The sequence below is a fragment of the Artibeus jamaicensis genome, unplaced genomic scaffold, assembly GCF_021234435.1.
Source record: "Artibeus jamaicensis isolate MK-2021 breed Jamaican fruit bat unplaced genomic scaffold, CSHL_Jam_final contig_685, whole genome shotgun sequence".
NCBI classification, from domain to species: domain Eukaryota; kingdom Metazoa; phylum Chordata; class Mammalia; order Chiroptera; family Phyllostomidae; genus Artibeus; species Artibeus jamaicensis.
Window position 1 is genome coordinate 18,243,336 of NW_026521924.1, and position 27,905 is coordinate 18,271,240.

Sequence of the window (27,905 nt, forward strand, 5' to 3'; positions counted from 1 at the left end):
GGCAACAAAAGCAAAAATAATGGGACTGTATCAGACTAAAAGTTTGTATAGCAAGGGAAACCATCAACAAAACAAAGACAACCTACTGAGTGGGAAAGGATATCTGATAAGGGATTAATACCCCAAATCTACAAGGAATACCTTATACCAAAAAAACAAATGATCCAGTTTAAAAATGGGCAGACCTGAATAAACATTTCCCTTTTTTAAAAAGATTTTTTAAAAGATTTTATTTCTTTATATTTAGAGGGGAAGGGAGGGAGATTGTGAGAGAAACATCAATTGGTTGCCTCTCACACACCCCCAGCTGAGCATCCCAGGCATGTGTCTTGACCGGGAATTGAACCTACAACCTTCTGGTTTGCAGGCTGGTGCTCAATCCACTGAGCCACACCAGCTCAGGCTAAATAAACATTTCTCAGAGAAAACATAGAGGTGGCAATAGGCATATGAAAAGGTGTTCAACATCTCTAATCATCAGAGAAATGCACATCTAAGCCACAATATCACCTCACACAGGACAGGCAATCACCAAAAAATCAAATAAGTGCTGATGAGGATGCAGAGAAAAGGGGACGCTTGTACACTGTCGGTAGGACTGAAGATTAGTGCAGCCAATATGAAAACAGTGTGGAATTTCCTCAAAAAGTTAAAAATACATCTGCCATATGACCCAGTGATACCAATTCTGGGTACTTACCTGTAGAAAACAAAAACACTAATTCAAAAAGATATGTGCATCCCTATGTCCACTGCAGCAGTACTTACAGTAGCCAAGATATGGAAGCAGCCCAAGTGCCCATCAATAGATGAGTGGATAGAAAAGATGCAGTTTGTGTGAAATGGATTACTACTTAGCAATAAAAAAGAATGAAATCTTCTCTTTGTGAAAACATGGATGGTCCTAGAGGGTTTTAGGTTATGTGAAATAGGTCAGACAGAGAAAGGCAAATGCATGATTTCACTTATATGTGGAATCTAAAAATAAACAAACAAAACAGACAGACCCAAGACAGACAGTAAGCTGATGAATGCCAAGGGGTGGGGGGTGGGGAGATGGGTGACAAATAACTAAAGTGGTTAAAATGGTCAATTTTATGTCTATTTTACCGCAGTGAGAATATTTTTAAAGTTGAGTTACTACTGATATTTCCAGTTTGAAGTTACTCTCACAGGGTTTTTACTGTACCTATTTGATTGTGTATTTGGTTACTAATGGTATTAGTGCAGTTACTTATTTACTTTATTTCATGATATGTATTATATGGTTGCAAAAATTCCACCAGTATTAAATAATAATAAATCTACTGAGTGAAATAAAAAATATCTTAGTAGTTCTTTCTGCCCCCAGGATTATCTCCTAGGAAGGATATACAGCATACTGAGTTCTAAGAGAACTTGAAATAGTTCTTTCTCTGGTGGTTATGCTATCAATCTGATACACTGTTAGGTCCATTTGATTCATCTTCAACCTTAGGGTTTGCTTCCCCTTGTCCATTTAATTTTGTTTTGTGATGTGGTCAGTATATACACGGGCCGCACGGCGATGTGTTTGCTGGTGAGAAGCTGGAACAGAACGCACCCTCTAAGGCCGTAGGAATCTGATGGGAGAAAGAAGCTAGGGTTTTATTCGGTAGCAGAGGGGTCTCCATCCAGGGTTCTCTTGAAGCCCCGGTGCCTCTCCGATGCTCCAAGTCCCCTGTGACTACCTGTCAGCCTCCTGCAGCCTCCAGTGGCTGAACAGGCTGGGAACCAGTTCAGCTGTAGACAGCAACCTTCCCTTCACACTGCAGGTTCAAGATAATATGTCTCTCAATTTCTAAACTGTGCATGTCGCTTGTGAACCGATATTTATCATCCCAGTAATGGGACCACTTCAGGAAGTTGTCTGTTCCAAAACCAAACAAAGATACCTGGGAGATAGGATAAGACAGGAGAGGGTAGTGGGGTGGCAGGCTAGTCCGCTCCTGCACCCATGCCCAGCTACCTTTCTCTCAGAAAACTCTCCCTGAACAGCAAACACTCCAATGTGACAGTCATCTCCTTGGAGCTGGGGAGAAAACAGAGCTCCCCTTCTCCAGGGAAGACAGACTCCGAACACACAGAGTGACCCCAGAGCCCAGAAAAGAGAGCATCACCTAGCAGCTCCTCCTCACATTGGAGGGAGAGAGAGGATTCCCCAGGGAGACAAGAGAAGGGCATTCCAGGCAGAGAACAGTGAGTGAGAAGGCACAGGCAGCTGGCGTGTTGGGGGAATCCAACAAGCCCAGCGTGTGAGCCTGGGAGAGAGGAGGGGAGGGGAAGGGTCAGATCATGAGGGGTCTTGAAAGCCAGGCAGAAAACTTTAGACTTAACCTTCAGTCCCTAAGAAAAATAGACTTTTTTTTTTAATAGCAGAGGGATGAAAGTCTGTGAGTTGCCCAAGATATCTTACCTGGTCACAGGTGTGCAAGGCATAAAGCAAAGCCACGAACCCCAAAGATGGAAAATAGCCTTTTCCGTCCAATGGGTCTAAGTTCAGCCAATGTTCTTACGCATACTTGAGGAAGGTGAAGCTGATGATGGAGACCTGGGGAAAATGGAAGAATGCTGACCTGCAGTCCACCTCGCGGCGGCCTGAGGCCACATTGTCCTCCTACTCCTCCCCTTCCTCCCTCCTGGGTCCCTCACCTTGTCTTTGCTCTGACCACTTCCACTGGGGAGCTGGGGTATTTGAAATCTAAAAAAGGTTTGGAAGGGGGTAGTTTCAGAGTCATTCACACAGCAGTCCCATGCTTACATAAGCCCTGGGGGTGCCCAAGCATCCAGCAAGGGTTTCTCTGGAGTCCCCACTGTCACCCCCAGAAGGCCCCCCTTGCCGCCACACCCGGGGTTCCTCGGCTTCCAGATGAAATCCTGATTCTCCAGTGCTTTCGTGAACCAGTCCAGACCAGACACATTTAAAGGGAGCAGCAGCAGTTGGGCACCAGGATCCCCAGGGCTGGCTATGTCGGGGTACATGATGCGTATGGTGGTCACATTCCCCACGTCCGTCTCAAAGCCTTGGACAGGGGCTTGGTTCATCCTGGGGAGGAGGATAGGAGGGACTTTGGGGAAGGAGGAGGATTAGGCCCAACCATCCTGGTCCCTTCCTCCTACCCTCACCCACCTGAGGACCACGTCGTGCTGGTTAATCCTGGAGCCAAGACCAGAGCCCCGAAGGAACCTTGAGTTTCCCACCACTGCACAGGTCAGGCAGCTGGACCCCCCACGGCCCAGGGAGGGCCTGGGAGACAATTTAATCGGCTGCAGCTTCTGATTCTCAAACTCCTTCTCTGACTTCATGCCCTCAAGTTCATAGCATCAGAGGGAAGAATTTAAGGGCTTGTTCTAGATTCCTACAACCTGTGAAAGGAGGTTAGAGCCTGGGCCACAAAGGGAGGGATGGCCAGGGCCTGGGGTGGGGGGAAGGGGTTGGACCAAGACCAAGACCAAGATTGTGCACTGACCAACCACGATATCAGAGCATCAGAGGACATGGGCTCTTCTGTCAGCAGGGGCTCAATGGCCCTTTCAAAGCGTCTGTCGAACCAGTGAGAGTCTCCAGGGGTGTGGAGGCAGGTGGAGCACTTGCGGATCTCAGATGAACACACACACTTTCTGAAAGTGTCGCTTGGGCATTTGCAGGTCCTTGGGTGTATTCTGGCCTTCTCACTGAGGTCATTCTGACCAGACTCCCAGCCCAGGAAGAAGGCCATCAAGCACAACATAAGCATACAGGCAGCTACCAGACTCAGCTTCCTGTACTGAGCTTTCATCTCTGGCCCCAATGATGGGATCCTAGGAGACAGTAGATTGGCTCGAAACCTGGCTGGGAAGGAGGAGGAGCTGGGGTCAACAGACATGCCCCGTGGGCCACCCTGTGGCTCCCCTCCCTCCCCCAGCCCTTTACCCCACACCTCCCCCTAACATCTCACCTCTTGCCTCCCCGGCCACCTGCCAACCACTAAGGAATTCCGTCAAGGTCTGAGGCTTGAGGCTGGAAGGACAGGAGAGGTGACACTTGTGTCCTGTGGTCTCCTAGGGGAGACTGAGGCCCAGAGAGGTCTTTCATGCCAGCCCAGTTACGTCGGGGACCCCATCACAGAGACCACATTGTGACCTCCTCTGGTAGGCTATTGGCAAGGCAGCCTCCACCCTGGCATTCAGCCCAGAGCCAGCTGACAAGGGAGGCTTGGAAGTCGGTGTCAAGGGGGCAGGAGGGTGAGGAGGGAGCCGCCACGAGGCAAGTCTGGAGTGGGCACGCGGGAGACATGATCGGGAAACCAAGGGCTGCTTGGAACCTCCTGGGTCAGAGAGAATTTATCCTATTGGTGTATTCAACCCTTAGAACCTCTCAGGGGTTGAATTGCTTTTCTTTTTGAAAATTACAGAGGGACTTCCGCCAAGATGGAGGCATAGGTGGATGTGCCGTGCCTTCTCACACAACCAAGATTAGAGAAAACTAAATATTAGCAACAGAAAACACAGCCAGAACACAGAAAATTGAACTTTTCGGAAGTCCGTTAACAACAAATTCTTCAGCCTGACCGGTAAGGGGCGAAACCAGCGGCTGGCGGAGCAGGGTTGCACAGGAGGACTCGGCCAGACACACTCAGGCCGGCGGAATCCAGGTGCAGGGTGGGACCTAGTGAGCGACCCAGCGAGCAACCAGGCGAGCGACCGCGGGGGAGACAGCCGGGCTCGGGGCTGCGTGTTGACTGAGGTCACGCATTTGTGCGAGGGTGGACAGGCGAGGGAGTGGGCGGTTGGACCGGGCCGGCAGGTCCCCACCGCAAGCGGCAGTGGAGGGAACCGCCATTTCCCTGCTCTGACCCCACCTCCACATACAGCGTCACGACCCAGCGACCTGGGAATCCAAGGCGCCGCTTCTTAAAGGGCCCGAACAGACCAAGAATGGCGCAGGAGGATCTCAGAGCCCCAGAGCCAATAAATCTAAGCGATGAAGAAATAGCAAAACTCACAGACGCACAGTTTAAAACATTGGTGATCAGGATCCTCACAGAACTGGTTGATTATACCGACAAATTAGACAAATATATGAAGGCGAAACTAATTGAAATGAATGGAATTGCACAGGACACCAATAGCAATGAAAAGGAAACTGGGACTCAAATCAATGGAGTGGACCAGAAGAAAGCAAATAATGGCCAAACAGAAAAGAGTCAAGAAGCAAGAATTCAAAGAAATGAGGAGAGTCTTAGGAACCTACAGGACATCTTTAAACGCTCCAACATCCAAATTATAGGGGTACCAGAAGGGGGAAAGGCACAGCCACCAGTGGAAAACTTATTTGAACAAATAATAAAGGAGAATTTCCCCAATCTGGCAAAGGAAATAGACTTCCAGGAAATCCAGGAAGCTCAGAGAGTACCAAAGAAGTTGGACCCAAGAAGGAACACACCAAGGCACATCGTAATTACATTAGCCAAGATTAAAATGAAGGAGAGAATCCTAGAAGCAGCAAGAGCTAAGGGGACAGTCACCTACAAAGGAGTCCCCATCAGACTGTCAGCGGATTTCTCAAAAGAGACCTTACAGGCAAGAAGGGGCTGGAAAGAGGTATTCCAAGTCATGAAATCTAAAGACCTACAACCAAGATTGCTCTATCCAGCAAAACTTTCATTTAAAATGGAAGGACAGATAAGGTGCTTCTCAGATAAGATCAAATTCAAGGAGTTCATCATCACCAAGCCCTTATTATATGAAATGTTAAAGGGACTTATCTAAGAAAAAGAAGTTAAAGAAACATGAACAGTGAAAGGACAGCAAACTCACAGTTATTAACAACCACACCTAAAACAAAAGCAAACTAAAAGGACAGCTAGATCAGGAGTGGAAACATAGAAATGAAGATCTCAAGGAGGGTTAGCAACAGGGGAGTGGGAGGAGGAGAAGGGGGGAGAAGGTACAGAAAATAAGTAGCATAGACAGTAGATAGAAAATAGATGGGGGGCAAGAATAGCATGGGAAATATAGAATCTAAAGGACTTGAGACACATGGCCATAAACTAAAGGGGGGGTGATGGTGGGGATGGGGGGTAGGGTGGAGGGGAATAAAGGGGGAATAGAACAACTGTAACAGCATAATCAATAAAAAAAATTTAAAAAAAAATAAAGAACAAGTGAACGTCAAAAAAAAAAAAAGAAAGAAAATTACAACCAAGGCAAATCTATGGAAATAGTTTCCCCCCTCAAAAAAATCTTATCATTGGAAATGTTTTCGATGGGGAGCAGCAGCCTGCTTGCCCTCCTCCTCTCCTCCTTCCCTAAGACGGCTCTTCACGGGCCTCCCCTTCTAGCCCTTCTTGCTGGCATTTGCTTCCATATCTCTAGGCGCTTACACCACTACATCATGATGCTGTATATAGACCACCTGCCCTATATGGTCGTTATGCTCAGCAACAGTCACTCAGTCACTTAGTGAACCCTAACCTGTATTTTCCAGCTTGTCACTTCGAGACAAGTTCTCTTTTTTTTTTCAGTCCTCACCTGAGGACAAGTTTGCTGATTCATCAATGTGAGAAAAAAAAATCATTGATTGGTGGCTTCCTGTGCCCTAACCTAGATATGTACCCTGACCGGGGATCAAACCCTAAACCTTTGTGGTGTACGGGACGATACTCTCACTGTGCCACCCGGCCAGGGCAGGACAAGGTTTCCTGAAGCCCTTTCTCTGAAATGAGGGCATTGTGTCTATATACTTCTATCTGTCAATTGTTTCCTCTTCGCATTTCCCACTGTTGGTATTTTGAACTTTGATGTCGTCAAGGGTAACATTTACGTTCTGTTATGAAATCCTCCTGTTGCATGAAGTGTTCAGGTGCCCAGTAAGGTAATGAGTCTCTGTCATCTTTGACACAGGATGGCTAGATTTTCATGTGGGTATCAGCACATAGAAGGGTGTTGGGGGAAAAAGAATTCTATGTGGGGAAATATGTAGACATACACTGAATGGGAATAAATTACATTGCCATACCTAACTATAAGACAACCTGAAAAATGCTGTGTTTTCTCAGGGGAAAAAGATGGGTTTGCTTAACATCCAGCCAGTCTCTGCTCCGTTTCCCTCCCTGCTTCCACACTAGCCTTATTCTAAGTCTATTCTCATCATTAATCCTCGTTCAAAATACATCAAACTTGCTAGCTGGTGACTTCTGAGTATTTCTCCAAGATATATGTGTTTTTAACTTCCAGTTGAGTTAGTGTCAACCTGTAATAAACTTTTTGACAAATGAGGACATTGTTACATTTTTCTGCAAAATGAACCATTTTAATGGGTTGGGTTTGTTTTTTGTTCAGTCTCTTAATATAATTCACTCCCTGGTTTCCCCTGAAAAACGTTGAGATCTAGCCAGAAAAGGCAAATCCATAGAAATAGCAGATATAAACGTTTTCCCCTGAAAAACGTTTATATATATATATATATATATATAAAAGATAGCAAGAAAACAAACATCCATGTACCCACATTAGTGAATAGAACATCATTAATATTATTAAAAACGGCTGGGTGCTCCTTCTTCCCAGCCAGATGTTAATTAACACTGTTGGGAATTTTGCGCTTATTACTCCCTTGACGTTTTCTTTTTCTACATATCTATGCATAGCAAATAGTGTATTATTTAATCTTGCATGCATTTAATGTTATAGTTGTAATCACACTACATGCATTTGTGTGCGGCTCCCTTTTTTAATGGAGGTGAAATTCACATAACATACAATGAACCATTTCAGTGTTCAATTCAGTGGCATTTTGTTTACCTACAATGTTGTGCGGCCACCAGGACTCTCTACACTCAACACTTTAGAAAATCCTGTACTCATCAAATAATCAATCACTCACCATTCTCTTCTGCCCCAATCCCTGGTAATCCTAATCTGCTATTTCTATGGATTTGCCTTTTCTGGATAGATCGTTTAAGGAATCATATAGCCCTGGCTGGTGTGACTCAGTGGATTGGGTGCTGGCCTGCAAACCGAAAGGTCACTGGTTCAATTCCCAGTCAGGGCACGTGCCTGGGTTGCAGGCCAGGTCCATACTTGAGGGTGTGTGAGAGGCAAGTAACTGATGGATCTCTTGCACATCAAGGTTTCTTTCCCTCTTTCTCCCTCCCTTCCCTTCTCTCTAAAAATAAGTAAATATTTTTAAAAAGGAATCATATAATATGTACTCTTTTGTACCTGGCTTCTTTCACTAAGCATAAGGTTTTTGAAATTCATCCAACTTGCCACATATAGTGATATTCTGCTCCTTTCTAAAAACATCTTTTATCCCCACCCATGGACATGCTTACCAATTTTAGAGAGAGGAGAAGCGAGGAAGAGAGACAGAGAAACATTTATCAGCCACCCATTGTACACACCCCTATCAGGACCAAACCCACAACCTAGGTAAGCGCCCCGGCTGAAAACAAAGCCCGCGACCCTGTGGCTTACAGGACTACACTCCGACCAACCCAGCCAAACCGGCCAAGAGTACTCAGCTCCTTTAATGGCTGAATAATATTCCATTGTACAGAGAGACCACAATGTGTTTATCCACTCATCCACTGACAGACATTTGGACTGTTTCCTCCATTTGGCTGTTACGAATAATGCTGCCGTAAGTGTGTACAGGTGTCTGTGGAGACATACGTTTCCATTTCTCTTGAGCGTCTACCTAAGACTGGAGTTGCTGGCCCACAGAGCAATTCTGTGTAACTTTCTGTGAATTGCCTTTCTGTTCCCCATGACAATAAGGCAATGAGTTGCTGCGCTCAGAACTCGTGGGCCTCGTCACATACTCAACACACGGCCCTGCCGGAGAGCTCCCTCGGCCTGTGGAGATAGTAGTTTTGCCTCCATTTCTAGTAAAATAATGAAATCTCTCCTACAATAATCCAGAACTGCTGATCCAAACATAGCATTAATTTTTTTTATTTTAAAATAGTTTATTTATTTATCTTTAGAGGGGAAGAGAAGGAGAAGGGGAGAGAAATATCAGTGTATGGTTGCCTCTCTTGCATCCCCTCCTGGGAACTGGCCTGCAACCCAGGCATGTGCCCTGACTGGGAATTGAACTGCGATCCTTTGGTTCACAGGCCCGCACTTAATCCACTGAGCTACACCAGCCTGGGCAAATTTTTTAAATTGTATGTATTTTTGAATGTAGAGTACGGGTCCGTGGCACACAGTCCAACAGGTGCAAACAGTATACGAAAAGAAAGAACCCACTCGCCCCCTGGCTCTCTGCCTAGCCAATCTCCTCCCCGGAGGCAACTACTTACTAGTCCTAATGTCTTGCGTATCCTTTCTTTTCTGAGTTAGTTGGAAAATTTATAAGCATATATACACTGTTTTTAATAAAAATTATTTTAAATGCAGAGCAGAGAAAGAAATAGGAGTTCCCCAGATGCCAGAAATAGAAAGAACTGAAAAACAGCATGGGCCTGGTTCAGTGGATTGGGTGCTAGCCGGTGAACCTGGGGGTCACTGGTTCAATTCCCTGATTCCCCGTCCAGGCACATGTTTCCAATGCAGGCAGGGTTCCCAGTCGGGGGCATGTGGGAGGTGGCCAATAGATGTTTCTCTCCTTCTCTTTCTCCCTCCCTTCCCCTTCTGGAAGGAAAGAAGGAAGGAAGGAGGGAAGGAAGGAAGGAAGGGAGGGAGGGAGGGAGGGAGGAGGGAGGTCGGTCCTTGAGCTGCCTTAGTGGCAGCCTGGGAATTCAGGAGTTCAGTGCCCATGTGGGCAGAGGAGCCTGAGCCCAGGGGAGACCGGGAATTGGAATGAGGCCCCTAGAAAACACTCAACCTTCAGTGAACAGCTGAGCTAGAAAAAAATTCACCCTCCAGCATAGGATGAAATAAGGAGGCTCATTTCTTTTATCCTGTGGTTCAATTCCTTATCCAAGAACTGAGTCTGGGCCTAAATTTATACCATCTGCATGATCCAGGGACATGCAGAGAAAGCCATGGAAATATTGCCCCTGAGATCAGGAAGTCAAGTCAGGCCCTTCCTCCCCTGACACTGTCCTCACGGGTAAGAGAATCTGACCAGGATTTTATTCAGTACCCGACTGATGACCACACAGTTTCCTCTTACCCTTCACCCCGAAAGTTCTCTACTGTTGCTGCTAAAATCTCAAGACTCTCCTGCTTTCAGGACCAAAGGACTAGGACTTGTGTGGACCGGCAGGGCAGGGCATCACATGTGGATGGTGAGCTTGCTCAACACACCCTCTGGCTGACTTCCATTTCTGCTTCTGTGCTAGGTGGTAACCTCCACAGGGTCGTTGTTCTGATTAACATCCTCTCATTTTCCTTGCTTCTCTGATCCAAATCCAAAAGGGGTATCCTGGTGAATGAGAGAGAAATGTATGTTTTAACAAAGGAATCCTGCCCTTGTCTCCCCTCCCCTCATCCAACACCTCATTCAACATCAGGTGTGAAAAAGAAAAGCCATCAAGTGTGACAGGCGGCCTCATGGAGCTGGGAGGAGAATGGAGCTCACTTTTTCCGGGAAAGACAGACTGTGAATGCAGAGAATGATCCCAGAGCATAAAAAAGAGAGCAGCAGTTAGCGGCTCCTCCTCACATTGGAGGGAGAGAGAGGATTCCCCAGGGAGACAAGAGAAGGGCATTCCAGGCAGAGAACAGTGAGTGAGAAGGCACAGGCAGCTGGCGTGTTGGGGGAATCCAACAAGCCCAGTGTGTGAGCCTGGGGGAGGGGCGGGGAAGGGTCAGATCATGGAGGGTCTTGAAAGCCAGATGGAAATTTTAGGGTCTATGCTGAAGGCATAGGGGAGGGGCATTTTAGGTGGGGAAGGAATAGACACTGAGCTGGGGCACAGAACAGAGCCATGAGCCCCAGGGATGGATGCTGACTCTGGTTATCCAGCCTGCCGCTCTGGCTGCGCCTGAGGAAGGTATAGCTGATCACCAGGACCTGGGGAAGAAAGGCCAGAGGGCCTACCTGGGGCCCTTCCCAGAGCAGCCGTACATCACTCCTTCCTATCCCCTTACCTTGTCTTTGCTATCTTCCATTTCACTAGGGAACTAGGTCATCTTCCAAAATCTAAGAAAGAATTAGGAGGTCAGAGGAGTGTCAGCAGCCCCTGAGACCTGGGAATGTCCTGCAGCTGCCCTCACCAGGTTATCCTGCAGTGGCCTCCCCACCCCCCATGCTAAGAATGTCTGAGTTCCCAGACCATCACCTCCTGACTCAGAGCATCTGAAGTCCATGCCAGACCAGAAAGCTTTAGGAGAAGCAGCAGCAGCTGTCTCCAGGAACCCTGGGCCCCAGCATTCCTACCGCAGGTGAAGCCCGTGGTTTGGTTCCCTACTGTCTTGAAGCGCTGAACAGGGGCCGGTTTCACCCTGGGAAGGAGAACAGAAACTGGCAGAACTCTGGAGACAGGTCTGGGCCTTCCTGCACCCTGCCTTCGCCTCAGCACCCACCTGAAGACTGTGGTGTGTTGGGTGACGTTGTTGCTGAGGCCAGAAGCCCTTCGCAAGACCTTCGAGTTCCCCACTAGCACACAAGACCCACAGTACAGATCACTATGCTTCACTGAGGGTCTGAGAATCACCTTGAACAGCTTCTCCCACACTTTGCCCAGCTCGCTTGCTGAGCTCATGCCCTGGGAACAGCCAGAGGGAGGAGATTGAGGGCTAGGACCCAGGTATCAAGTCCCGGTGGGAGGAAAGCAGACCCAGGTGGTGAAACCCCCGTCCAGAGGTCAGGGGCTGAGGCTCTGAAGATGGGAGGTGCGCTAAGTCAGGGCCAAGGGCAGGGGTTTGGGCCGGATGTGGGAGATGGGCTAGGCCTGCGAAGAATGGGAGGGGTTAGGCCCAGTGTTGACCACTGACCAACCACCAGAACACAGCATTGGGGGTCACGGACTCTGTTGTCCTCATCAGGGACCCCGTCATCTTCTCACAGCATGCATCAAAGCAGTTTGCTTCTCTGACTGTCTGGTGGCACAGGGAGTAGTTGAGGGTCCCAGCTGGGCTGCCACACTTCTTGAACTTAAACCAAAGACAGTTGCCACAGCACGGTACCAAGTACACCAGCTTCTCCTGGGGTGCCGATTCAGGTTTCCGATCCAGGCAGCGGATCATCAGACACAAGAGGAGCACTGAGAAGACCCAGAGGACAAGAATCTGACACACACACTTCATGTCTGACCCGGGCGATGGTTTCCGTGGCAGGCATCAGACTGGCTTCTCTACCTGGGTCCAGGAAAGAAGAGGGTAAGGTCACAACCAGCCGCACAAGCTTCTGTCCCACTGGCCTCTATGGCTCCCCAGCATCCACCCTCCACCCTCCACACCATACTTCCTCCCAATCCCTCATCTTCTGCCTCCTCATCCATTTGCTCACCTCCAAATAGGACTCTAACTGAGCCTGGGAGGGAAGGTGTGAGAATAGAAAGATAGTAAATGCTGTGTCCTGTATCCTCCCTGCAGGAGGAAAGCTTGGCTGTCAGTGGGGTCCATCCACCACCCAGTTATAGCACAGACCTCATCACAGACTGTGCATTGTGACCTCCCTCCCTCAGCCTGTCTGGGCAAAGCCACCACCCTCTCCTGTCCGTCACACACAGGCAGCATACATGAAGAAAGGGGCATAGTTTGTGTCTTCTTTACTGCTGCATCCCCAAGACTTAAAATCAACTAGGAAACATTTATGGGATACACGGACAGAGTTAAGAAGGAACCTAAATCCAATTGATGTGTAATGACCCCTCTCCAATTCTGAAACCGGCTCAGGCCTCTCTTCTCTGGACGCCATGTCTTGCAGCTCGTTGGACTTCCACTGACCTGTCCCAGAGACCCCGCACACTGAACAAGCCTGAGACTGAGCTGGGGAGTTCCCCCTTTAAACCAATGCCTTCCCAAGACTTCTCTGTCCTTAAGTGGTCCCGCCATCCACCCATTTGCTGAAGCCAGAAACCCATATGCTTCTGGATGGGCCTGTATGCTGATTTCCCCCTCTCTTAGGATTTCCAAATCCATTTTTAAATCCATTTGCTTCTATCTCCAAACTGCTTTCTTCTCTTCATCTCCACTCCCACCCCCTTAATTCAAGGGAGGAAAAGTCGGAAATAATTTTATTATGTTTTTAAGTCAAAATGTTTTCTTCTATGGGTGAGAACAGTAAAACAGTTCATCTTAACTAGTGGCAATATGCACTGGGTATTTTATAGCTTTTAAAACAATTCACCAGAAACTCTGAGTAAGGTCTGTAGTCCAGGTAATTGGATTGTACCCATGTCAGTTGCCTGGTTTGAAATCAAATTACCAAATTACTATCAGTACTATGTGGTAAGAGAAGTTGGACGATGGGTACATGGGACCTCCCTTTACTATTTTTGCAATGTCTTAAGGCCTATAGTGACTTCCAAATAAAAAGATTTAAAAAATCATCTAGAAAAAGATGCATAGTGAGCTTCAGTGCTGTTTTAGGTCAACTGATATAACCTTTTTTTTTTCTGTTATAAAACACTCAAAAATGTTACCATTTTAACCATTTTAAAGCGTGCAATTCAGCGGCAAGACATTCACAGTGTTGTGCAGCCATTGCCACGGTGCAGTTCCAGAACAGTCATCACCACAGAAAGAACCCCATACCCATTAAGCAGCCATTCCCCATCTTCCCTAGCCCCTGGGAGGGGGGTGGAGGGAGAGGGGGAGGGGGGGGAGGGGAGGGGAGGGGGAGAAGGAGGGAATGTTTGCAGGTGGTGCCAGTGCTGCTGGTCCGGGAGAGATCCACTCCCTTCCTTTAACATATTCAGCCAGCAAAGATTTTACAGAGAAAAACTGATTCTTTTATTAAAATGGAAGCTCATATTCAAATTATACTTGCCTTTTCTAAAGAAGGACTTAGAATGTTCTCCTTCCACAGCCTGCAACAACTTCCTAACTCGTATCTCGGCTTCTGTTTTATCCATTTCCTCATCCATTCTTCATCCAGTTGACTGACATGATCTTAAACTAATTTCCTGCTTGGACCCTTAAAATGGCATCCCATTGCACTCAGAAGGAAATCCAAAACCCTTACTCATCTTACACATTTTCCAGCTGTTCGGACTTTATCCTGTTCCTAGAACTTTGCAAGTTCCATCTTGCCTCAGGGGCTTTGCATTTGCAGTTCCGCTTCTCAGAACACCTCTCTCCCTCCCATTCGTACCCTCCCTAGTTCCTTCCCTTTCTTCAAGTCTTATTTTAAATGTCACTCATTGGGGGGGTTCCTTCCATGACCCCTGGATTACTGAAGTCCCTAAGAAACTGTCTTAATAGAGCCCTGAGACCACTGACACAGCCTTATTCGCCATGGTACAAATATGTATTAAAGGAGCGAAGGAATCAGTCATTTAGTGTGGAGCCGCACTGGGGAGGGAGGGCTTCCAAGTCAAACATGGATGGGCACAGGGTGGACACAGGTCAGAGAGGACAATTTCTGCTAAGGTTACCCCTGGGAACCCTTCAGAATAAATGCCTCTTGCACTTGATGGTGGCAGCTTATGCGTGGAAAAGACCCAGCTCTAGAAGCAGAAAAAAAAGAGGCCTTGAATTCCATTCAAGTTCCATTAACTAACCCTATATTAACTAACCCTACAACCTCGGTCAAAGTCAATTCACCGCTTGGTTCCCCAAGGTTGTTCTGATGGTGGAATGAATGGGTTACAGCACTTAGCATATTGTCAGTTCTCCGTTAATGTTAGTCCTTTCCCCTTCCCTAGCAAACTGAAGCCTGAGGGCAGAAGGGGGACTCTGGCCTTGCTCAACCTCTCCCCAGACTGCCACAAGGCACCCAGCTCCAGTGTCCCTCCTCCTCTTCCTGGAAGCCTTCTCTAACCTAGCACGTCAGTCACTTTCTCCTACAGACGTCTCTCACCCAAGTCCTGGTCTTACATCACTGAAAAGATTTGGGCCGTGCACCACCATGAGCCTCGCTCAGAAGTGGTGCTGTTGTGTAAAATCTGCCCCACGGTCTTGGCTCGGAGTCTTTTGAGGTCCAGAAGAAACAGGTTGGAATCAGACCCTGCCATTAATGGGCTGGGATGTAGCCGCAAGTTACCCAGCTTCTCCAGGCCAGTTTCTCCTCCAGAAAATGGATGTCACACCTACTTACTACAGCGGTGATTCTGAAACCTGGGAGCCACACCTACAGGGTTCTGACTCAGCAGGTCTGTGTTGGGGTCCGATAATTTTCATTTCTAATCCGTTTCCAGGTAATAATGAGGCTGCTGGTTGGGGACACTTTGAAAACCACTGTTCTAGAAGGTTCCAAGTTGTTCCGAGAGTCTGATGTGAAACTCTTGACGATGCTCCCAGCGTAAGCTGGACAAGAGGCTGCTATTGCTGTCTGTACCTCGCAGAGACCTCCTCCGGGCACCCCGGTCCACAGACGACCACCCTGACTGAGGAAGCACTTGCCAGCAGACGGGGTCCAGACAAGGTCACCTGTAGCACTGCAGGACCGACAGCCTGAGAAAGTGCGGGTGAGGAGGGGCGGGGCTGAGCGTGCGCCTTGCTGCGCCTGCGTGCAGAGAGTGGGGCGGGGCTCAAGCTCCGGACCGGAAGCTGGAGGCTGCAGGGGCGGGCCGGCTGGCATCCGCTTTCCGGCTGGTCCCCATGGAGGCGCTGGGGAAGCTGAAGCAGTTCGATGCCTACCCTAAGACTCTGGAGGACTTCCGGGTCAAGACCTGTGGGGGCGCCACGGGTATGCAGTGGCGGGGCGGGGGCCTCGGGGTGAGGGGTGTCCTGGAGATTGGCTACGGTTCCTGCACTCTGTCTGGCCTGCCAGGGCAGGGAGAGATGAGCAGAGGCCATTCTGACCCTCTCTTCCTGCCCTGCAGTGACCATTATCAGTGGCCTTCTCATGCTGCTGTTGTTCCTGTCCGAGCTGCAGTATTACCTAACCACAGAGGTAAGGGGCGGGGCCGAGTACGTTTGCAGGCCTTGACATTATAGGACTAGCATCATCAGGAATGGGAATGGGGCATGGGGCCAAATCTTACTGAGGTAGTACTGCCCCAGGTGCATCCTGAACTCTACGTGGACAAGTCACGGGGAGATAAACTGAAGATCAACATTGATGTATTTTTTCCGCGTATGCCTTGTGCCTGTGAGTACCTCCCACAGGGTGGGAGTTGCAAGTCCCAGGGTTCTCAGGTCAGCTTCCAGATTTACACTTCCAGCCTGAGGTTCTGGACTGGAGCCCAGGTCAATCCCTTCCCCTAACCCATTGCTACCCCAAGACAGGCCCAGCATCCCCTACTCTCCAAAACCCAGATTCCCTTGCCCAGAGACTCTCAGTACCTTACCTGGCTTCCTGCTTCCAGATCTGAGCATTGATGCCATGGATGTAGCTGGTGAACAGCAGCTGGATGTGGAACACAACCTGTTCAAGCAACGGCTGGATAAGGATGGCATCCCCGTGAGCTCAGAGGCAGAGCGGCATGGTAACTAGGGGAGGGGGCCTGATCTCAGATCCCAGAAGCTGGAGGTGCCCAAGCCCTATGTCTGGCAAGTGGTTTGTGGCTGGCCTCATGACCAATGAAGCAACTAAGACCCAGAGAAGTCAAATGGCTTGCCTACGGTCTCTCAGCTATTAATCAGAGAGGCCTGAAATCCAGGCTCCTAGCCTCTGTATGTTGAGAAGAATACCCTTACCTGGCTCTCATTCTCAGATGTCCCCAGTCCTTGCATGTCATGGTTTGAGTAACAGAAGTTTGAGGATGGGTCCTGTTGCCTCAGCAGACTTCCTGTAGATGAACCCAAGCTTCTCTGAGTGTTTGCTTTCCCATCCTGTTGGCTGAATTCAGCACTTAATGCTCTCTCCTTTTGGAATGTAAGGTGGCTTAAGGTTAAGAGTTTATATTCTTGAGTTAGATTACCAGAGTTCAGATGTAGTTCTGTGTCTTTCAGTGTATGCCCTCAGCTATAAAGTGGTGGTAAACAGTGGTTCCCACCTCCTGGAATTATAGGATCAGTTGAAGTAATATGTGTATAATGCCTAGTACAGAGTAGTTGTTCACTTTTAGTTTCTCCACTTCTCTCTAGGAAGCTGCCCAATATCTTTAATTGTTTTCCACCGTACAAAATGCTCCTCAAAGCCATGATTTTTCATACCATAGGGATTGCTCTGTTGGTGAGCTGTATCCTTCATTCATTCAATAGCTACATGTTGAACACCAGTAAAACCATTAGGATTTGCTGTAGGGTTGGATATGAGGTACAGAGAGCAGTGAAGGCTTTGATTCCAAAGCTTTCGGCCTGGGCAAATGGATGAATCGAGGTAAGAATGACCAGAGAGGGGGAGGATTTTTTTGTGTTGTGTGGGAGAGGCAGGGGAATATTATGTATCCACTACTGTGGATCAAATTACTCCAGAAGTTAGTGACTTAGAACAACAAACTGAGCCACTGGTTCTGGTTTAGTGTCTCAGGAGATTGGAGTGAAGCTGTTGGCTGGGCCCGCGGTCATCTAAAGGCCTGACTGAGGCTGGAGGAGCTGCATCTAAAGCGCTCACACATCTGGCTGTGGCCAGGGTATCTCTGTGTCTTCACCATGTGGGCCCCTCGGTAGGACTGCCGAGTGTCCTCACAGCTTGGCAGGTCGCTTCCCCCTGGTCAAGTGATCTAGGAGAGAGGTGAAAACCACAATTTCTTTTATGACCTAGCCTCCAAAGTTGCACACCATCGTTTCTGCAATATACTAGGGGTGGCACAAGTCAGCCCTATCCATTGTGGAAGGGGAATGCATGAGGATGTGACTTCCAGGAGATGGGCATCATCTTGGAGAATGGTGCCTCGGGGGATCAGGATTTGGGGAGAAATTTCAGGTTTGAGGCATGTTAAATTTGGGGTGTCCATTGTATCCCTACTGATATGAAGGAATCAATTAGATGTACTAGTCTAGACTTTGGGGGGAAGGCTAGAGAAGTGGGTGTAGGAGTTATCAGTATATAGATGGCATTTAAAGCCATTGAACTGAATGACAAAACCTAGGGAGTGGATGTGGGTAGAGGAGAGGTCTAGGATGGTAATCCAGGCCCCTCCAATATTTAGAAGTCAGGAAATGAGGACCTAGGAAGGAAGATTGAGAAGGATTGGCCATTAAGGTAGAAGAGAGCCACGAGATGTACCAACAGCCAGGAAGAGGAAGAGTTTCAAGGAAGAGGGAGTGAGCAAGGGTCGAAAGCTACTGATGGTCCAGTAAAACGAGGTGTGGGAATTGACCGTTGCCCTTGGTAACACTGGAGACTTTGAAAGGAATAGTCCTGATACTGTTGGGGATGAAAATCTAATCAGAGAGCAGAAAAGGAAGTGGGGACATCATGTTTAGGTAACCCTTTCAGGAGTTTTGCTGTAAGAGAGAGCAGAGAAGTCGGGTGGGGGCTTGGGGAGAATGTGGAAATGGGGGTGAGTTTGGTGGTAAGATGAAGGGAGGTTCTCTTCTCTTAGTGGAAATTGACAGCAAGGTGATTAGCTAAGAGTGAAGAAAAGGGAAGGGACTTTGGAAGTTTAAGGAGAAAGGAAAACATAAATTAACCATCTCAGAGAATGGGAGAGTGAACTCCTTAGTGAAATAAAATAGGATAGGGCTGCCATGCATTTGTAAGGGAGGCACAGGCAAAAGTAGTCACAGATGGTTGAATTTAACTAGGGTTTGAGTTTTGCCAGACTTGTGCCGTGAAGGGAGAGAGGAACTAATGAGTTGTGGTTATGTGCAAGAGAATAATTACAACAGTGGACCATGGGGTTTATTTTCCAGCTTTGTTCAGATATAGTTGAAAGACAACACTGTAAGTTTAAGGTGTGATTCAATATATGTGTATATTGCAAGATGATTACCACAATAAGGTTAGTTGACACACTATCACCCCATATAGTTATCATTTTTGTGTGTGTGATGAGAATATTTAAGATCTACTCTCTTAGCAACGTTCAGTGAATGTATCCAACACAGTATTGTTCACTGTAGTCACCAGCAGATTCCCAGAACTCATTCCTTTTGTAACTGGAAGTCTGTGCCTTTGACGAACATCTGCCTGCCCCCGCCACCCCCCACCTCCCCAGGCCCTGGCAACCACCAGTCTGCTCTGTGTTCCTAGGAGTTTGGCATTTTTGGAATCCACCTGTAAGTGAGGTCATACAGTATTTATCTTTCTCTGTCTGACGTATGTCACTTAGCATAATGTCCTCAAGGTTTTGACCATGTTATTGCAAATGACAGGATTTTCTTCTTTTTAATGGCTGAATACTGTTTCATGTGTATCACATCCCATCTTCTTTATCCATTCATCTGTTGATGGACACTTAGCTTGTTTCCATGCCTTGGCTATTCTCATAATACTGCAGTGAACACAGGACAGCAGATAATTCTTTTAGATACTGATTTTACTGATTTCATTTTGCGTGTGTGTGTATGTGTATACACATACTCATACAGCATGTGTGTGTGTGTGTGTATCCAGAAGTGGAGTTGCTGGAACATATGGCAGTTCTATTTTAAATTTTTTGAGAAGTTCTTATACTGCTTTCCACAGTGGCTGCACCAATTTACATTCCTACCAACAGTGCACAGGGGTTCCCTTTCCTCCACATCCTCTCCAAACTTATCTCTTATTTTTTTGTGTTGTTTTTTCTCTTTTGGGATTTTTGTTGTTGTTGTCTTAGCAGTCATTCTAACAGGTATGAAGTCATACCTCATGTTTTGATTTGCATCTCCCTGATGATTAATGATGTTAAGCACCTTTTCAGGTACCTCATAGTGATGGGTATGTCTCCTTTTGAAATTGTCTATTCAAGTCCTTCACCCATTTTTAACTGGATTATTTGGGGGTTTATGCTGTTGAGTTATGTGAGTTCCTTATATTCGGACGTTCACCTCTCATTAGAGATACCATTTGCAAACATTTGCTCCCAGGCTGTAGGCTGCCTTTTCATTTTGTTGATTGCTTGTTTCTCTGTGCTGAAGCTTTTAATTTTGTTGCAGTCCTACTTGTTTATTTTTCCTTTTGTCGACTGTGCTTTTGGTGTCAAATCCATAAAATTATTGCCAAGACCAATGTCAAGGAGCTTTTCCCCTATGTTCTCTTCTAGGAATTTCATGGTAGCAAGTCTTACATTTAAGTCGTCAGTCCATTTTGAGTTCATTTTTGTGAGTGATGTAAGATAGGGGTCCCAGTTCATTATCTGCACGTGAACATCCATTCTTCCAGCACTGTTTATTAAAGAGACCGTTCTTTCCCCACTTGGACCTTGGAGTTTAAGCAGGGAAGTGGGGGCGTGAAGGGGTGATAGCGTTAGTGGTGCTGAAGAATTGGTGTTTTCCGCATACCAGAGATAGTGAGCTCAGAGAAGAAGGGTCAGTGCTTGCAGGTCGGGATACTTGCCATTGAATTTTGAACAGTTTGCAGTAATTGCTAATGGCAGGGTCTAGGTGTGAGCATGGAAGTGGATAGCTGGGCTGAGGTGACAAGAGGACTGTTGGAGGACAGGCGGTCACGGCATTGAATGTTGAATTCAATTATGATGATATAGTTAGAGGCAGGGAGCCAGTGCAGAGAGTCTGAGAAGTGCCTTGGGAAAGTGGTTCAGGGCACACACTTTGGAAGTGGAGCTGAAGTCTGCCACTTTCTCTGTTGCATTGTGCAAAGCCACTTCTCATGTCTTAGCCTCAGCGTCTTCTCAGGTACCATGGGGACAATAACCTCACCTTCACAGAGTCACTGTGAGGATGAAATTTGATGACATGTGTAAAGTGCTGTGACCTATACCAACATTTAGTATTGACCATTAGTGTTTTCTTACGGTTACTGTTAAAAGAAAGAATACATGTGTAGAAGTGCTTAGTGCCTGACACATGATATGCACTATGTAAAAATGAACTATTATTTTATAATATATTATTCCCAAGTCACAGTGCAGAGGGCCTGTGCAGGGCTTGGGAGTGCAGACTTCACTGTGCCCGCACCCAGCTGATGCCCCCCGTCCTCTCCTTAGAGCTGGGGAAAGCGGAGGTGAAGGTGTTCGACCCTAACTCCCTGGACCCTGAGCGCTGTGAGAGCTGCTACGGTGCTGAGACAGAAGACATCAAGTGAGCCGGACCCTGGTGGCAGGGGAGGGGGGGGAGCAGGGCTCCCGTCAGGCGCTGCCTGTCAGCCATCCTCAGCCTCAGCCCGAGGCAGGTGTGGTGGTCAGACCAAGAATTTAGAGCAGATGGGGCGTGCGCCTCAGTCACTGAGCGTGAGGGACTGGAGCTCTGTGCCCAGGCCCTGTCCGGGGCCACAGACCTGGAGAAGAGGCTGAAATGGCCCCTGCTCTGGCTCAGGGGCACTTTCTGGAGTCCAGCTGCCTGGTTCTGCCCATGTGTCCTTGGGCCAAGCCACATAGCCTCTCTCGTGAACAGGGGTGATTATAGCACCTTTTTCGTAAGAGTCACATCCAGATTAAGTATTTGTATCCTCTGTATACACCCCTGAGGTGGAAGGCCTAGTTCAGATTATTAAGTCCTTGCTGTAGATCAACTGCTATTATGTTCCCCAGCCCTGAGCCCTGAGAGGCTCATTCAGCAGGTTGGGGGTGGGTCCTGAGAATATGTATTTTTAAAAATTTGTATTGTAGTAAAATACATGTGACATAAATTTCACCATCTTGATCATGCACTCATAGCATTTGTCAGTCATCCCACCGCCTGTTCAAAACTTTTCACCGCCCCAAACGGAATAGGAATCGGTGTTTTTAACGGTTCTGCAGTCACTGAGGGAACACACTTAGAGAACGTTTGGTGGTCCAGGATGAGGCTCACGGAGGCTCCGTCAGCAGGCAGAACTGCTCCAGCTTGATTTCCCACGGTGCCAGCCCTGTTTTCGCGCCCCTGTGACCCTGTCAGCCCGCCCCCTCCCCTGCAGGTGCTGTAACACCTGTGAGGATGTGCGGGAGGCATATCGCCGCCGCGGCTGGGCCTTCAAGAACCCAGACACGATCGAGCAGTGCCGGCGCGAGGGCTTCAGCCAGAAGATGCAGGAGCAGAAGAACGAGGGCTGCCAGGTGTACGGCTTCCTGGAAGTCAACAAGGTGCAGGGCCAGGCTGGGCCGGGCAGCTGTGGGTTGGCCCCACTCCCCTGGGAATCGAGGGCCTGCCCAGGCCTTCAGGAGATGAAGGGGAGGGAGGAAACGGCTGGCCAGTGACAGGGAATGTCCCCTGCAGGTGGCCGGAAACTTCCACTTTGCTCCTGGGAAGAGCTTCCAGCAGTCCCATGTGCATGGTGAGTGGCCCTTCATCATCCAGGGGGGCTGAGACCAGGGGACACCTTCACCTGCCCGATGCTCTTTGTCTTTGGCCCGGAACAGACCTTCCTATTGGATGGCAGTCTGGGGTGACAGCTAAGCGCACAGGCTGGGGACCCTGACTCTTGGGCTCAGGTTTCAGTTACAGACCTTCCTGGCTGTGTGAAATCCTGAGAAAGTTTAACTGTTTTGAGCTTCAGTTTCCTACTTTACAAAATGGCGATGATAGCCCTTATCTCCTAGGGTATCTGTGCAGCTTCAGAACTGTAGCATCGGCCTGGGTTATGGGAGGCACCCGTCTGAAAGGGGGCGCCCAGGCTCAGATGGCCTGTGCGGGAGGCCGTCGGGGAGCTGGGCTGCATTGGCGCACAGGTCTTTCCACTCCCGCGTCACGTCATGTTTGGGCAGTAGGGAGCCCTTCTCGGGTTCTTCGGTAAAGCGGGGCCAAAGCTACTAGTACCCACCTCACAGGTGGGTAATGAAATCCGTGCTCATTCCTTCCTTCATTCATGCGCTAGATATTTAGTAATCAGCTGCTGTGTGCCACGTGCTAGTCCAGGTGCCAAGGATGCAGCAGTGAGCAGAACAGAGTCCCTGCCCTTAGAGCATTCTAGTAAAGCAGCAAAGGGTAAACAAGTATGTGACGTATGTGGCATATCAGGTGCCATTAAGTAATATGGACCAAAAAAGGCAGGGGAGATGATGGGGCGAGGGGCCGGGGTGAGACCACACGTGTGTGCCGTTTTACACGGGGAGGCCGGGAGAGACTCTGAAAACGGAAAGCTCAAAGCTGGCAGTAGGAGGAAAGGCAGACTGCTACCCCGGCGCTGGGAGATTGGCAGCTGGGTGACGTGGAATCCCCAGGAATTATGACGGGGTCATGTTGGAGAGGGCTGGGGCCCGGGGCCTTTGAGAAACAGCACGGGGGGACTGACCTGCGGGTCTGTGTGGAACCCTAAGTGACTAAAACGCGTAGGGCGAGTTGGTGGAATAGTGGGCCGTGAGCTGCAAAGCTGGGGATTTTTAGGGAAAATCGAGGGGCAGTGATCTGGAAGTGGCATTTAGAAGCAAGGAGAAGGATGGGTGTGGGAAATAGTCCCCATGTAGGGGGCCGTGAGGGTATTAGCGCCTTCAAGGAAGAGTCCGACTGTGGTTGGGACAAGAAGGTGAGGGGCGTTTGTGGAGGTTGAAGATGTGGAGGTTTTGCTGACCAGTAGCAGAGCCCGCAGATGGTCTGAGAGGAAGGGAAGTCAGATCCTGTCGGGGCACGTACAGAGCCACATGGTGACGGGTCCAGGGCATGAGAGACGGGCTGGCAGTCCTGAGCTGCCCGGGACTAAGATGAGCAGGAATGATGGCCCAGTGAGGGTGAGACCTGCTGGTCTTTAAGGCAGTTTGTGGGGGTAAGGCTGAGTATTGGGGAGGGCCGGGCAGGTGAGTCTGGAGCCCCCTCTTTACTGTGGAGGTAGCTGGGTAAGGGTGGACTCTGGGATTGTGGGAAGTCGTCAGTCTTTTGGCAGAGGGCCCGCAGACATTTGGGGGTGGAGGGAGGGTTGCCAAAGGCAGCAGCAGCACCTCTGCTTCCCCACCCGGGCTGTGTGAGAGCCAGGGAGCCCAGGACAAAGGGCATTCTGTGCCCTGGAAGGAGATTCAAAGCCCAAAGCTATAGTGGTGCAAGGCCAGCAATTTGGCTGAAATGAAGGTCAGGGATTATTTCCTTGTATCCTTGTTGATTTGGGGTGGGAGAGGAGGAGAGATTGTAGTTTACTGAGTACTTGTTCACCTTAGATCCTACCTTGTTCTCAGGACAGCCCTGTGCAGAGATCACTGAGGGCCAGAGAGGGCACGTGACTTGCCCAAGGTCACACAGCTAGAAATGTGGCTGCTTGGGCTCTAGGTCTTTTGTTCTTCCCAGGCCAAAATACTTCTGCCCCCAACCCTCTTTGCACTCTTGCTGTTCAGGAAAGTGCTCCTTTGGACCTGGGAGAGGCTTGTTAGCTGGGTCCAGACCCTGCTGCTGAGGCAAGAAGATTCCAGTCTTCCCGCCTGCCACGTATCTTGCTCCGTAGCTCTCATTGTGAAGCTCTGAACTTTCTTTCTCTCTCTCCCTTCTCTCCCTTTCTCTTCCCCACGCTGCAGTACATGCTGTGGAGAGTAAGTGGCCCTGTCCCCCAGGAAGCCAAGCCCCCACATCTGGGGCAGCCTCCCCTCCCAGGATGGGAGGAGTTTGCATGGGTCTGGGATTGGGGCCTTCCTTTGGCCTGGCCACTGGGGGTGACTGGGTGAGCTGGGCTCCTTTCAGCAGGATCAGGGTCAGATGGCAGGAAGAACTTGCTTGGGAACAGGCGGTGCAGGGCAGCCACTGGGTTTTCTTCGGTGGGGGCTCTGAGGGAGGGGGCGGGGAGTCCAGGAAAGAGCTCAGACAGCATTCCCAGGTCCCACCTCACTGGGATTCAGTGACTGGCCATCCAGTCTGGTTAACGAGAGACCAGAGTTGGTGGGTTTTGTTTCCTGACCTGCAAGCAGAGCCTTGGTGGGGGTGAAGGCCTAGGAGTGATGCCCATAGCAGGCTCCCTGTACATGTCGGTAGAGCTCGAGTCTGTGTCCTTAAGAGCCCCGAGGAGGGCATGGCCTCTCCGCCAGACCCAAGGAAGGTCCTTTCCACCTGCCCTCAGGCAAGGCCAGGCTGGGGGAATAAGGGTCAGAGAAGAGCTAGGCAGGTCACACTCCAGAGGGAAGAGTGAAGTGGCCTGAGTGAGGACTCTGACAGAGTCAGGTGGCCAGTCCTGCTCCACCTGGTGACACCTTCCCCCTTTTTTCCTAGTCCACGACCTGCAGAGCTTCGGCCTGGACAACGTACGTACCAGGTGGAAATCAGAGAGGGCGGGTGGGTGGGAGATGGTTGCTGCCCTCCCTTCTCTGTGGGGACATCCTGGGTTGGGGAGCAGATAAAAATACACCACGTTCTGACGGGGGACCAGACTGAGGGCTGAGTCACTTGGGGGTGACTTTGGACCTGAGATCTGGGCAGGCTGGAGACAGGAGATGGGGTTGGACGAGAGCATTCCGGACACTCCCAGGAGGGACTGTGGCACTTCTCATGAACCACAGGGCCTGTGTGGGTGGATCAGCTGGAGAAGCTGGTGGACACCAGGCCACAGGGCTCGGGCCATGCTGGAGAGTTCGGTCTTTGTCCTGAGGGCAGTAGGCGGCTCTCCGTCCACCTTAACCAGGGTCATGACTTAATCAGATGCTCAGAGTTTTAAGGATCCCTCCAGTGACTGAATTTGACATAGACTAGAACAGGGTGGGAGCTGGGGCCCCTCCAGCCTAGGCTTCCCTGGCTTGAAACCCCAGGGAAAGTGAGCAGCTGCCACAAAGGGCCCCCGCCCAGTCTTTTTGCCTAAAGTATGGATGCAGCGGGAACCTCAGACACTGGGGCCTGTACACGCTGTGAAGGCGGGGTCCCAGGTGGGGAGAAGGGAGGCCTGTCTCGGATGCCCCCAGACAGGGCTGCTCCTGCCCACCCTCATCCCCACACGTTCGCTCCCGGACCCAGGGGCCCTGTCTGCACCTGTCCTGCAGAGCCTGCACCTGTAGTGGGGTGGGGCCTGCTGGGGGCCTCGGGTGCCCTGAGTCTCAGACACCGGTGTTGCTTGCAGATCAACATGACCCACTACATCCGGCACCTGTCATTCGGGGAGGACTACCCAGGCATTGTGAACCCCCTGGACCACACCAACGTCACTGCACTTCAAGGTACCAGCCTGGGAGGTAGTCCCAGCCCCGAAGCCCTGCACGACACCCATGCCCAGTGCCCTCTTCTCCCTGCAGCCTCCATGATGTTCCAGTACTTTGTGAAGGTGGTCCCCACCGTGTACATGAAGCTAGATGGGGAGGTAAGTCTGCGGGGGCTCAGGTACCTGAGACCCTCTTGGTGTCAAGCACTGAAGTCCCTCCAACCTGGGAGGTGAAGTGCCGCTCTCATTCCCATGTGCTGGGTGCCAGGCCGAGGCTCAGAGCATGTGGGTGCTGTGCCCTCCCAGGCCTCAGGCTGTCAGACAGCAAAGCACTTGCTCAAACCACTTCCATCTATTCATCCAGTGCCCACTGTCTGTCCCCCTGGTCTGCCCTGGGCTGGGGCTAACCCTTCCTGGGCCCCTTACTCCTTCTGCTGTGGCCTGTGGAACAGCACCTCAGTGCACCGGTCAAGTGCTTAGGACTGAGTGCAAGGGAAGTAAGGCCCAGCCTTGCCAGGAGCTCATGGTGCGTGCAGCCTTGAAGAGTTGCTTCTCATCCGTGGACCTCCACTGAGAGGGTCCACCAAATGTAGTGGGAGTGGTAAACTCCCACTGGGAATTTCCCTGGAGTGGTAAACCTGAGGAGCTGGTGATGGGAGGGAAGCTGGGGTTGTTAGGCTGGGAGAAGGCGTCTAGGCTGTCCCCAGGCCTCACAGTGTCGCTACCAACATGGGGCCTCGTTTTCTCCTCCATGACATTCAAGGTGCTACAAAGCACAAGGCAGGAGCCAGGGTCAGGGGGCGGGGGTTGGGAGTCAGGTTGTAGACCCGGCCCCAGCCCAGGTTCCCCTCTTGTCCCAGGTGCTAAGGACAAACCAGTTCTCTGTGACCAGACATGAGAAGGTCGCCAATGGGCTGCTAGGCGACCAGGGGCTTCCCGGAGTCTTCGTGCTGTACGAGCTCTCGCCCATGATGGTGAAGCTGACAGAGAAGCACAGGTGAGGGTGGGGAAAGGGAGGGCGCGGGGCCTGGTGGCAGGAGGGGTGCCTGCTGATCCCCTCCCCCTGTCAGGTCCTTCACACACTTCCTCACGGGCGTGTGCGCCATCATCGGGGGCATGTTCACAGGTTAGTGCCTCCCGGGTGTCTGGGGTCGGGGCGTGGTGGGAGTGTAAAGCCTGGGTTCCCCCCAGATTTAGGTTGGGGGAGAAGGGGTGCATCAAGGCCAAGGGGAGATGCTGGCTTGACCAGGAAGGCTCTGGAGGTCAAGCGAAGGGCCCAGCTGGGCCAGTGCCAGCCCTTGTCTCTCCCCCCAGTGGCCGGACTCATCGATTCACTCATCTACCACTCAGCACGGGCCATCCAGAAGAAAATCGATCTAGGGAAGACAGTGTAGTTGTCCCCTTCCCCGTTGCTGTTCCCTCGGTCTCCCGTCTCTCTGCCCACCTAACCCTCCCTCCCCCTCCGGAGAGTCTACCGCAGCCCCAGGTGGATAAACATGTTGGTTGTGATAGTGCTGGTCTCCGTGTGGTTCTTGGGTCTGGCCGGAGCCTGCAGATGACCCCTCATTGTAGCCACTTACTGAAGCCAGTCAGGACTGATGGGTCAGGCCAGATGCCCTCCGGGAGCCCCCATGAACACCCTCTGGTTTACAGGGCTCCATTCAAACCAAACTGATGGTGACTGCACAGTCCTGTCCTCAGTCCCTCCCCCACTGTGCTCTGGGGGCCTTCTGGTTTCAGCCTCAGGGCTGAGATGGACCTTTGCAGGATGAGTCTCCTGGAGCCACTGTATCCCCCAGCTCCATGAGGGTCCGACCCCAGTGTTAGTAACACAGCCCTG

General features: G+C 50.0%; 2 protein-coding genes across 2 annotated transcripts; one reads left to right on the top strand and one right to left on the bottom strand.

The window, feature by feature from the left end:
• Nucleotides 1-8,998: 8,998 nt before the first annotated feature.
• CUNH20orf173 (chromosome unknown C20orf173 homolog) lies at nt 8,999-15,519 on the bottom strand. The gene is made up of 5 exons (XM_037164715.2): nt 13,889-15,519; nt 11,890-12,252; nt 11,235-11,660; nt 11,044-11,095; nt 8,999-10,375 (listed from the first exon to the last, which is right to left on the bottom strand). The coding sequence occupies exons 2-4, from the start codon at nt 12,199-12,201 to the stop codon at nt 11,069-11,071; spliced, it is 765 nt and encodes a 254-aa protein (XP_037020610.2). The 5' UTR covers nt 12,202-12,252; nt 13,889-15,519; the 3' UTR covers nt 8,999-10,375; nt 11,044-11,068.
• Nucleotides 15,520-15,609: 90 nt separating this feature from the next.
• Nucleotides 15,610-27,576, top strand: ERGIC3 (ERGIC and golgi 3). The gene is made up of 13 exons (XM_037164584.2): nt 15,610-15,748; nt 15,885-15,955; nt 16,066-16,153; nt 16,371-16,490; nt 21,039-21,132; nt 21,947-22,112; nt 22,246-22,303; nt 25,150-25,181; nt 25,988-26,084; nt 26,160-26,224; nt 26,926-27,062; nt 27,136-27,191; nt 27,380-27,576. The coding sequence occupies exons 1-13, from the start codon at nt 15,661-15,663 to the stop codon at nt 27,457-27,459; spliced, it is 1,152 nt and encodes a 383-aa protein (XP_037020479.1). The 5' UTR covers nt 15,610-15,660; the 3' UTR covers nt 27,460-27,576.
• Nucleotides 27,577-27,905: the final 329 nt, after the last annotated feature.

Excerpts from the sequence above, each read along its gene's own strand:
- CUNH20orf173 (XM_037164715.2), bottom strand. The coding sequence starts at position 12,201 with ATGAAGTGTGTGTGTCAGATTCTTGTCCTCTGGGTCTTCTCAGTGCTC. Across the intron at positions 11,661-11,889 it reads ATGCTGTGTTCTGGTGGTTG|GGCATGAGCTCAGCAAGCGA; the intron begins GTCAGTGGTCAA and ends GGCTGTTCCCAG. Across the intron at positions 11,096-11,234 it reads CAGATGCTCTGAGTCAGGAG|ATTTTGGAAGATGACCTAGT; the intron begins GTGATGGTCTGG and ends ATTCTTTCTTAG.
- ERGIC3 (XM_037164584.2), top strand. The coding sequence starts at position 15,661 with ATGGAGGCGCTGGGGAAGCTGAAGCAGTTCGATGCCTACCCTAAGACT. Across the intron at positions 15,749-15,884 it reads GACCTGTGGGGGCGCCACGG|TGACCATTATCAGTGGCCTT; the intron begins GTATGCAGTGGC and ends CCTGCCCTGCAG. Across the intron at positions 16,154-16,370 it reads TCCGCGTATGCCTTGTGCCT|ATCTGAGCATTGATGCCATG; the intron begins GTGAGTACCTCC and ends TCCTGCTTCCAG.